Source organism: Ixodes scapularis, unplaced genomic scaffold, assembly GCF_016920785.2.
Source record: "Ixodes scapularis isolate PalLabHiFi unplaced genomic scaffold, ASM1692078v2 PGA_scaffold11__112_contigs__length_91849675, whole genome shotgun sequence".
In the NCBI taxonomy this organism is placed as follows: domain Eukaryota; kingdom Metazoa; phylum Arthropoda; class Arachnida; order Ixodida; family Ixodidae; genus Ixodes; species Ixodes scapularis.
In genome coordinates, this window is record NW_024609837.1 from 57,431,278 (window position 1) to 57,443,445 (window position 12,168).

Consider the following 12,168-nt stretch of genomic DNA (forward strand, 5'->3'; position numbering starts at 1 on the left):
ACTGGGTGATTTAGTAACGTTGTTTGGAAGTAACGAGTAGCGCATTTGGCTTCTTTTTTCGGTAACGCCTACAACACTGGTTCCAGCTCGTTCTCGGCTTTCATCGTGTGCCCTGGTTCGGAACATTCCTAAACGTCGCTGCTTCGAGGCAGTTGCCCTTCTGTCTCCGACGCAAGTTGCGTGGTCTTGTGGGTGTCTTGTTTGTAGGCAAAAGTTCGCCTCAAGAAGTGTCTATTTTGGGCTTCACACGCAACTCCTATTTTCATTCGTGACAATATTCCAAATGCGGCCCATAAACCACGTGACCCTAATCGAACAGTTGGTAACACTCCGAAATCAAGGCACACTACGCCTCCGGACACTGTTCCCAGATGGCGCCACGCTCCCACCTTTCCCTCGCCTCCTTTCGAGCCACGGTCGGAACCCCGGGGACCGCTGCCGGGGCCCGGACCGTAGTCGCCGGTCGCGACTCGGAGCCCTCCGGGTCCACGCCCGAGTCGCCTCGTAAGCGCAGTGCGGGCTAGCGTCGTGGCACCGAGCCCGTCGAGGGAACCCCGAAGTCGGCCCTCACCGGAGGCAGCTCCGAGGCCCTTCGACGTCGCGACGTTGGGGCGTCGTCGTCTCGACGCCCGGGGACGCGTCGGCCGGATCGCCCCTCGGCCATGTGGACGGCAGTGCGACGGCGGGCAACGGCGCCGGGCCCCGCGTCCCGGCGGACGGGCCCCGCCGAGGGACTCCCTTGGCCCCGGCACTGACCCTGGCCGGGGCGGCGGCGTCGGCGGCTGGGGACGGTGATGAGACCTCGCTCAGGGCCTACATGGAGGGCGTCGGAAGGCGGTGAGTGCCCCAGCCACGCGCACCGGTCCCAGCCGCGGCTCTCGCTCGCTGCGGGGAAGCACAGCGCAGGACGGGAGAGCCCCTCATCGTGCCATTATTAGGGATGCGCGAATGCTAATTCGAATAGAATACCACTGCGTCACTCACAGCCTTCGCAATACGAGGTTAAGCCGCAACAACCTATTACCCTGCTAATACATGCTACACTGTCTGAGGCGCATTTCTTTCTGTCACAATGGCCGTAAAAATGCAGTCTGCAGACGCGTTCGAACCATACATATATGTGAAGTTCGAAGATGCTTCAGGCGTGTCCACAGATGTCATCATGTCTTAAACGTGTTGAAGATGACACTGTGCTCTTCAATGGGAAGCGTTGCTCACACACCTTTATTTCTTAAAACCTGAAAAGCTTGCGTAGTGTAGCCGCCTCAGCATTCGGCACCAGAAAAGCGTTCGAGAAAGCAGTTCGAAAGCGGCACCTGCCAGAGTGTTGGCCAGCTGCCAAGTTGATATCACTTCTCGGTTCATCTCCGTTATGGCCTCTTTTCAAGGCCACGTTTTCGAGTCGCGGGTCAACGCGCCTCTCGCTCTAGCTGCGTCGCATGCAGCGTCGCGAATGCTTGCGTCCTACCTGGGCATGGTTGCGACGTCTTCTATAAAAGCCTTGCATGCTTTCGGAAGTCAGTGTTCATGAAGGGAATATACATTGATTAGCCGAAACATTATGACCAGTCTTGTGGGAATGATCGCGCCTAGCTGAAGCAGCTTAGCTGACGCGGACGGTTGATAACAGCTGCCAGGGATACAGGAACCATTTCGTCGACTATGTGTGCGTGTAGTGGGAAAGGCTGCTGATTTAAGCGACTTTGACAAAGGGCAGATTGTGATGTCAAGATCCCTGCTGACCATTTTCACCGATTCGTGGTTTGTCTTCCTCGCCGAAACTGGAATCTTCCAACAGGACAACGCTCTACGTCGTAAGTCCACAGTTGTGCGTGCTACAGTGGATTGAAGAGCATGATGACGCATTCCAGCTGATGTCCTGACCACCTATCTTGTCGGATATTATTCCTATTGAGCACACCTCAGACGCCATAGGGCGCCGGCTCAGAGCTCACAAACCACCTCCTAGTAACCTACCAGAATCGCGCGACCACTGCTTACAAATATGGTACAATCTTACTCAAGGCACTTACAAGAGCTATGTAATCCTCGCCAAAATGGGTTGCAAGAGTATTGCGTGCCAAAGGTGGAGAAGCAACACGGTATTAGGGGGGTGGTCATAGTGTTCTGACTGGTCAGTTTATATTTATTTTCATTTGGAGATACTTCAACCTACCGAAGGGATTCTATAAGGAGTATTCACTGGACGCCATATTTGTGGGTGCTGTTTAGAGCGCATGCTCAGAACGAGCTCTCATCAATAGGCTGATAAAACCGGCACCCTTGATATTGCGGAATGCACGTTGCAAAAGAACTGTGGAAGCTCGCTATCAGCACGCGCTCAGCATTTGCGCGCACAGCTATGGCCGCCAGTGAATACTCCCTATAGTCACGGAGAGTGAAAAGGGCAGGGCGTGTCTTTCGAACGCCCGGCCTCCATCACGCGCTCCCTGCCTTCCGCCGTGCTTTGGCTGCGCGTTCGAGGTGCACGAGACGTCGAAGCATTGTCGAAGGTTGGAAGCTCGCGCTGGAGCCGGGACAACTGACGCTCCTCCCTGCCGTTCTCAGCTTGTCACTGTTGTGAGAGAGGTGCCTCCGCGGACAATTACGGCATATTTAACAAAGAGCACTTGCGCGGGAAAGCCGAGAGAAAATCAGGAGCATGGCGACTTCGCCAACACAAGACAGCGAAGCGAAGCCCCTGAGTGCATATTGGAAAATATAAGCGGAAGCGTAAAAAATTGCCAACTCCCGAAGGGATTCACCGAGTTGAGCAAAGATAATCTAAACAGAGGCAAGCATTGGCGCCACGTGTTCACAAAAACAGTAAGAGGAGAGTTTGTATAAATCACACACTTGGAAGCCTACGATGGTCTTATTGCTGGGAAAATTGCTGCGTCTTCGCCTAAGTAAGCCAGTCAATTTTTTACGGCTTATTAAAAATGCACTGATTAGCCGAAACATAATGACTGAAAACATGATGACATTGTGAGAAAGAGCGCGCCTAGGAGACGTGCCATCCGCGTTATCTACCATCTTCTGATGCAGATTGTAGATAACTGCTGCCGGGGATACAGATAGATGAATATTTTAGACAAAACCCCGAGACTGGGGGAAAAAAAGGACAACAGAACACGAAGTCTCAATGAGACTTCTTGTTGTGTTGTCCTTCTTTCCCCCCAGTCTCGGGGTTTTGTCTAAAATGTTAAACCTTCACCAGCTTGTTTGTGCCATATTTTTTTGTAGATGAATATGTCGACTACGTGTGCGTGTAATGAGAAAGGCTGCTGATTTAAGCTACTTAGACAAAGGGCAGATCGTGATGTCAAGATCACTGCTGACCAGTTACATCTCTTCGTGGCTTGTCTCTCCTCCCTCCCTCCCTCCCTCCCTCCCTCCCCTCCCCCCCCCCCCCCCCCCCCACCGCCCCGGAACTGGAATCTTCTAACAGGGCAAGGGTCCATGTCAGATGGCCAAAATTGTGCTACCTTGAATTGAAGAGCATGATGACGAATTGCGGTTAATGTTTTGGACACTGAACTTTTCGGGTATCAGTCCTTTGGAGCACGTCTGGAATATGATGGAGCGCCAGTTCAGAGCTCACAAAACCACCACCTCGTAACGAACAATTGTGCGACCATCAGGTACAATCTTACTCAAGGCACTTAACAACTTGTAGAATCTATGCCCAGATGCATGTTGCAACTGTTTTGTGTTCAAAAGGTGGATCAACACGATATTTGGTGGGTGGTCATAATGTTTTTTTCTTATCAGTGTATACTGTCGCGGATGGAAAATGATCGACAAGCGTGTAACTGAAAATAAAGGTGTAATCAGCAAACTTATGCCAGGAAAAATAAAAAATGACCGCATCTCCACGTGGTGAAGGATGTTGATTGGGGCGAAGCTCTGGTGGTCCTGATGATACTGATTTTATTGTTCATAGGTAGTGCTGATGGTGCTGATTTTTTTTATTGCTCATAGGTAGTGCTGAGTTCCCGGTTGCGTTTCGACTTCATTATTACTGCTTCATGGTCGGTGAAATGCAGAGCCAGTGGTTCTTCTAGCGGATCAGCTTGGATCCGCTAGAAGCTGTGGGAACGCATCTCCACCGCTTAAGTCAACGGTCCATGTCAGAAAGAGATTTTGTGGTATGGAACGTGGTTATATATGCATTTGAGAATTTGACCGCAGCGTCCTCTCGTCTATAAACGTTGAGCCAATGCATGCAAAGTTTAACGCGATTATATACGGATTTGACCGCAGCGCTCTCCTGCATGGACGTTGAGCGGCTACATACAACGTTCCATCCATGACATCCCCAGCTCTTGAGTTACTACCACATCTCAGAGCCCCGTATACTCGTCCCGCAGTCGTGGCCGAGTGGTTAAGGCGATGGACTAGAAATTCATTGGGGTCTCTACACAGGTTCGAATGCTGTCGACTGCGTAAACATTTTCTCTTTTTATGTGAGCACGGACGCCGTCTGGACGGGCGGACGGACTGACGGATAAGGCTAGACCCTAAGGAGCTTCGGCCCTAAAAGAAAAAAGTACGAGCGTCGAAACCGCGGCAGCGAGCGTCGAGGTGTCGGCGAGACAGCAGGCTAGCCCGAGGTCTGTGAGTGACTTGGTAAGGCCACGCTGGGCTCCTTTTCTAAAAAAACTCGGTGTCCCTAACATTCGGCCTACAATGTTCGAGGGTCGAGCTAGGCCGAGACTGACTCGACAAGGCCATTTTGGCCTCCTCATATCTATTACTGTCGGGGTAAGAGTAAACACGAATCTTCTAGAAGTAGAGAGAAGCATTCCCTCTCGGCTATGCACATGGCAATATTATTTCTCTTCACCATTTTGCCTGAAAGTTCCTGTTCATTCTCGTCTGTCATCGTGTGTCCTTCCTGCGAGCCTTCCCAAACACAGCTCATGCATAAAAGCAGCGTAAGTGCCCTGCTTCAGGACAGTCGCTCTTTGTCGCCGTCGCAGAATGTAGGTGCTGTTTTGTTTATGGCGCAAGTTCGACTCGTTAAACGTTTACTGTCAGTTTTACATCCATCTGTTTTTTGTTGGTTTTTTCTTATTAGTAGCAGTATTCTACAATAAATGCACGTTATTATCGTCGAACTCTTCAAAAGCTGTACCAAGAAAAGCAAGAATGGCAACGTCGTCTACCTCCTATAAATCTTGACGTATACGACAACCTGGCCCTTTGGGAAGGCGTCTTTTTACAAGTGCAACAAGAAACCTGCTAAATACAGCTAGTGTGCAGGTGAGATAGTTTACCATGTTAATATATTAACCTGAGACTGGGGCACAAAAGAGACTATATTTTAACTTTCTTGCTCCTGTTTCGGGTTATGACAAGAAGCATGCACCAATCTATGGTCTGAGAGGCAGTTTTCAACAGAAACACGGGTGCAGGAAAGTTAGTATTACCCAGTCCAGGTTAGAGCTACACGAGCTAGTGACTCTTCTGAATTGTTCTACAATCGGGCTAAGATAAAAGACAAACATTATGTCCAGCAATATAGCTCAGAGCTTTGAGCGTTTGTGCGTTCATTCGTGATTCATTCAGTTGTTTTTTGGTAAGTTAAAATCACTGGCGAAAAGTTTTTTTTTGTTTTACAGTTATGTACGCTTATGCGGTGTGCTAAAAACCTTTTGTTGACCTCATGGTGGACGATATACTGTTATAATCAGTAAAACCGCAATCACACTGATCAATCACCCTACAATGTTGTTCAGTACAAACATGGTGACAAAATCATCTCCGGACACGCCTAAAGCAGGTTCGAAGGATGTTTGCTTTACACACATGTATGCTTCAGGCATATCTCAGACAGTGTCCGCGGATGGGCTTTTGTACGATGCATTACAAGTCTGACTGCGGGTTAAGGCATTCAGCTAGCAATAAATGCTTTCGTGGTCCTCCATTTGCTCAAGGAGAGCCCGTGAAACACTCCTCCTAATGAACAAGGCTATAATACCGCAACCTCTGGATGGCCGGTCTCTTCTGTACGTGGTGCAAGGCTGTCTTCTCCTGCGTACCTCGTGCGTTTCCTTGCCCTTTAGGTACGCCCAAGTGCTCCTGTCTGCCCCCAATTTCGACCAATGACGGCTCGCGCTTGGTTGCCTCGTCATCGCGCGTTCCATATGCGTTCTCTGGGTTGGCCTCTTCCGATTGATGTGTAACCCCCCCCCCCCCCCCCCAACTCCTCCTCATGGCGTCCAAATACGCCAAAGACACTTTGTGCGACACTTGCTCTCCCAATACGGTATTGACAATTTTCATCGCGTGTATTTGCACCTACTTTCACGGCTTCGTTTTTAGACCGCTAGGCGTTGTAAATATGTCTTATTCGGTCGAGAATGAAGCCGGCAAGCGAACCTACCGCCGCAGCTTTCTGTTTTAGCCGACAAGTGTCGTCGATTTCGCGGGGGTCACTACTACGAAGGAGGCAAAACATCGCTAATAGACAGGTCTCTGTAATGACTGCTACGCGTGGGTGACATGTTAACAATGCATGCTGTAGTTGTCCTCTCTTATTTATCACACGTATCGCGCGCACACAAATGATTCTGAGTTATTTTTCGTTATGTAGACACAGTGGTCGTTTTGTCATTTATTCATTATGGATGGGAGTCCTTCAGTTCGATATGCAACTTTCAAGTTCGTGTCTTCATTCTAAGCGTAGACGGTGTTTTTGACTTAAATTTTATTATGAACTAGCCGAACTCTTTTATTTTCTTCGTCGTTGGTCCTAACTTACAACTCGCCCACAAATGTTTCCGCCTAATCAACGTATTAAGGAAAAATATCACTGGATGCGGACAATGTTAAATTATCATCATCAACATCATCATCATCATCATTATTATTATTATTATTATTATTATTGTCGTTATTATTATTGTTGTTGTTATTGTCCTATAGGCAAGTGTACGCATGTGCCAACAATACTCCCTCGTCCTTGTACAAGGCAAGCGCGGGAGTGCCTCAGGGATCTGTCTTGGGCCCCCTCCTTTTCAATATTTTTGGAAATGATGTCTCTCGGGTTATATCAAACTCTTCATTTTTGCAGTACGTTGATGATATAACACTTTACAAACATTATTGACCTTAGAGGATTGCATCGCGCTTCAGAATGACGCACATTCCTTCGGTCATTGGTGTTTAGACCAGTGGTTCTCAACCACTTATGTTTTGCGGACCCCTTGTAGAAAGGCGGAGATGATGGAGGACCCCGTTCGGGGTGAGGGGAATAGAAAGGTATAGGTTAATTATGATAATGATTTAGTAAATTAATATAACTAATTGTTAGTGGGAAGTAGATTTATCTCATTGATATACACACAAGAGAACTCATCGGAAAATTGGAACATTTCTTATCAATCTAAGAAAATACAACTTTTATTGCCGGACTTGGCTGGTGAGACTGGTCTTTGCGGACCTCTGCGATGCCATCGCGGATCTCAAAGGCTCCGCGGACCCCCATTTGAGAACCACTGGTTTAGACAATGACCTCCATTCTAATCATTCTAAAACAAAAGTAAAGAACCACGATATATTTTTTTTTCATATAGTTGTCATGGCGAACTGCTGTCACGTGTAAGTGAACTGAGGAATCTTGGTGTAGTTTTCGATTCAACCCTGTTGATTTGACGCACACGTTACCGAAGTGGTTCAATCAGCCTTGCGCACGACGCACTTTAGGTGCCGCGTCTCGCATAACGAAGGAATTCAAAAGCCCGTCCGTTTTTTTATCACTGTGCTGTTCTTTAGACGCCTCGGTTGTTTAGAACGACATTTCGAAAATTAACAGCTTATCTGTCGACCGAGTCCAAAACAAATTTATTTACATCTTTCAATATCGTTACCTTGACAATGGTGATCCTTGTTTAAACATTGGTTGTAACTCGCAACTCGTTAACTTGTTGAACCTGCAGCAGCGTCGGGTGAAGGCAGATTTGTTGTTTTTGTTTAAGACCCTGCTCGAGTCGATTAACTCTCCCAGCCTTCTGTCCGAAGTGAGCCCTAGTGTTCCACGTGTGCCTACACGGCTTCAATCATCTTTTTATATAGCTCGACATTCTAGCCACTTAAACCCGATCCAAAGATTGGCTGAGTGTTATAACTGCTACTCTTGATACAATTGATATTTTTAACTCATGCGGGAGCAAGTTCGGAAACGCTGCTCGAAACTTCGTCTTGCAAGAAAGGGGCTGATCAGTTGAAGGGTTGATGTTTGTCAGTACAATATCCAAGTATTTGCTTTTTGGTCTCCCACCTGGTGATGTCCCTGTTTTGTGCTTTTGATCTCCCTTGTTGGTCTGAGTGTCTTTCGTACTACGTTCCCGTTCTGCACTCGTGTGTGTTGATATGTGTGTGTTTTTGCTTGTTTTTACGTGTGGCAGCATTAAGACCGCATGATCCGTTCCTGGATACCTAATAAAAATTATTCTTGATTCTTGATTATTTTATTATTTTTATTATTGTTATTATTATTATTATTATTCATCTTTATCTTTTGCATACCTTTTGCAATTTGACTTGATGATGTGTGAGTCTGGTCTATACATATGAGTCCAGGTTCATAAAACGATCTTATGCCAAAAACGTGCTCAGTAAGACAAAACTTAAGAATGATGTCGTATTCACGAAATGAAATTATCATAAGTTTTGCGCAGGTTACGATGAAATCCTACGACTGCTACGGAAGTGTCTTACGCACGTTTTTACGATCAAACCAACATGGCCGACAGCGCCGCTCAGTTACTTGGTCGCGACGACTAACAGACATTTATTTTTCTACGCGCTCTTCACACGCGTCCCAACTTTAAGCAGCAGGAAAAAAGGATAAAGAACAAGTATTCGAAATTGACTACGACGGAGATGAACGCTGGACCCACAAACATCCGGAAAAAGCTACAACGGCAACGAAGCCACCGACCAAGCGACCTCCAATTAGTTCGTCAGAATATAGGTCTAGCAAGGCGCTCCGATCCACTCCGACGCAGCGTTGCTCGGACGGTCCCTGGCCAAAACCGTCTGCCCACCACCGGCTGACTTGCTGAATGGATTATGCCTGCGCGACCCTTGTGGACCGTTACCGTATGAATAGTTTGATCGCTGACCTTAAAGGGGCTGTGCAACAATGTCAGTGCTTTGCTTAAATAATTTGGGAGTTGGTGTCTCGACTGTTCTGAAGTAAAAAAAGAAAAACCGCTTTTGCCTGCATGTCTTAGTTTTTATGTTGAAAATTGACAAAGATTGAGGTTTCCGGCACCTCTAAACTCCTTCACCATCTTCCGAGTCACGTGCGCTGTGGCGTCAATGGGGGACGCGGGGGTTTTGGCGAAGCTCTCTAACTATACCATCAGTGAGCAGCGAGAACTCACCCGCTTACGACCTCGTGACCACGTCCTTGCGCAGCGCGATCAACATGCGAGAGGAGGAAAGTCTCGTCCGGACCTTAAGTTTAACAGCTTAAGTTTACCAAGGAGGAGCGGGTGCGACACAGTGTCGAATGCCTTACGAAAATCTAGAAAGAGACAATCAGTTTGCTCTCCATTATCAAGATTGGAAGCCACTTCGTGGTAAAATTCTACAAGCTGTGTCGTGCAAGATAGTTCCTTACGAAATCCGTGTTGATCATGAATGAGTATGTTGTTGTTCATTATATGCACCATTATTTCTGTATATAAAATATGCTCGATGATTTTACACGAGATGGCAGTTAGTGATATCGGCCTGTAGTTTGAAACTTCTTTTTTTGAACCGCTTTTGTGAAGAGGGACAACACGGTGTACCAGTCGTCTGGGAGGGTTGGTTCGCTGTATTGTAGTTTCATGTCACCGTGACCAGACTTAAAAGCTTCTATACGCTACGCATTTGAGGGTCTGATGTAAATCCTTGGAATGTTCGTCTTCGGCACGCCCCAGAGAACCAGAGGTCGGCAGTTTTGGTTGAACTCAGTCACTCGTGGCGCCTCCTCGAGCGCAGAATACGACGCCAGTTGGATCTGTACCAGAAGGAGTTAGTTCACAGCAGTCGCTGCGCTGGCGCTCGTGTTGGGCGCGGGTTGCGCTGCTTTACAACACCGCCACGGTCGCTGCCGTCTTGCGCCGCCTCGGCGCCAGCCGTCACGTCACCAAGTGAAGAAATGTTTTTTTTGTTTTTGTTTTTTCGTTTTTACTCTTGCGCGCCGGCCGAGCGCTTGAGGAAGGCGCTCTTTGTTGGGATTCAAGGGCGCATCATCGCGAGTCACAATTCGAACGCGGGCCACCGCGAGATCCGTGCTTCGAATGCCGCATGGCAATGAGTTCAAGAAGAGAGCTTAGAACGCGGCATGAGCAGTGTGACCCCGGATTTACGGTTTCACTGTTCGTTTCAAGCATTCGTGACAACTTCGTGCAAGTGTGGAGTGAGCGTCTGCCTCGTTGCTTATTTAGAGTGAGTTATTAGTATTCAAACATCCATCACCGTGGGTGCGTATTTTGTTTCTGCATTTAGATAAAGTGAACTTCTCATAAAGGGTGCGGTTTGCTCGGCAATTCGTTGTCGAGTGGAACTATTTCGGAACATTCGGTCTTGATATATGTCGTCGGTCACAGAAACTATTTCACCTTAAAGAACTGCCTGGTTGATATTTTTTTCTGGAAGAATGAACGATTGAAGAACTTCGTGCGTACCATATTATTGCACTTTTATTTATCTAGCTTCTTATTTTTAATTGCATCGCACATACCAATTAAACCTGGAACCTACGTTCTAATGTACCGACTCTGTGCTTCGTAAAATCTTATACTTTATGGATTCTGACATAAAATGATTATCGGTGTCAAAAGCCTTCGGGATTTTTGTTGCTCAGACAATGTGTGCTTGTTTTCAAACTTGTCAATATGTTGAATATAAATATTTACAGAGTTCGTGTACAAAGTTATGTTTTCTATTAAAATCATTTATTAATTTTTGATGGATGTTAATCATTAATCTGTGTTCACTAATTTGTACGAATAAACGACGACCTAGTGGTGTAAGCGGAAAATTTTTTTTACCTACAATATTTAAATTACTTCCCTTCTAACTTTTGGTAGCCTAATTCGGACATCTACGCAATATTCGAGGGGAAAGTGCGGTCGGGTAACGTAGTTATATGGTTTACAATCCTTCAAGATTTAAGGTTGCGTCCATGCATGCAGGCTCATGCACGCATATGGAAACATTGTTAATTACGGCGCTTAGTTGTTGTGTCTTACCCCCCCACCTGTTGCTTACTCGTAAAAATATACTGTTGCTAAAACAAAAAAAAAAAAAAAAAAAAAAAAAACACCGCGCCTCGTAAATAACCGGGACGTGAACCGGCGTGAGCTGTACCTGTTGAAAAATAATATTATACGGGATTCATAACTAATAGCTCAAGACTATTGGAGCTAGTAAGAAAACCTTCTCTTCGGCACGCGAAGCCTTCTCGGGTGCTGCAAGTATTCCGACTATCCCCAATGGCCCCCTTTTAAACGACTAATGGGGTGTCAGATAGCAGGTGAGGAAAGTCCAGAATTTGTTATCACGAATGTTTATTTTTTGATTACATTTAATATTTATTTTATTTAGTACTGGTGCCCTTAGAGCCTTCGACATTGAAGAGTGGAGTGGTTACAAAAATAAATGATGATAAAGTAAACTAGAAGTACAAAAAAAGATGTTGTTTATTATTTGGACAATATTAGCTAAGGCGTTCTTGAACAGTTGGCAGTCTTCTATTGAAGCTGTTGGTACGGGAAGGCGATTCCACTCTTCTGATGTGCGTGGGAAAAATGACTGAAAAAAAGCATTAGTCCTGCACGATGGGATACTGACCTTATGAACGTGATCTAATAGAGATGAAATGTACTCGGAAGGTAAGTTGAGTTCGGCGCGGAGATGGGGATGATAAAACAACTTGTGAAAGAGGCAAAGAGAAAGGTTTTCACGACGATATGCCCAATACGGTAAGTCAAGGCTGGATTGCATTGTGCGTGTGCTCGCAGTTCTGTTATAGTTGGACAGAATAAGACGAACAGGGTTATTCTGGACCATTTCGAGTGAGTGAATTAGATTTTCATGACCAAGATCCCGAACTGAAACGGCATATTCGAACTTTGGACGAATTAGTGCTTTGTAAAAAAG

General features: G+C 46.5%; 1 protein-coding gene across 1 annotated transcript in view; it reads left to right on the top strand.

The window, feature by feature from the left end:
• The first annotated feature begins 472 nt into the window (after window positions 1-472).
• The window catches only part of LOC8041858 (kinase suppressor of Ras 1), a 136,558-nt gene continuing 124,862 nt past the window's right edge, over window positions 473-12,168 (top strand). The window contains exon 1 of the mRNA XM_040219739.3: window positions 473-837. Coding sequence (XP_040075673.2) covers window positions 818-837 — 20 coding nt within the window. The 5' untranslated portion in view covers window positions 473-817. The remainder of the gene's footprint in view (window positions 838-12,168) is intronic.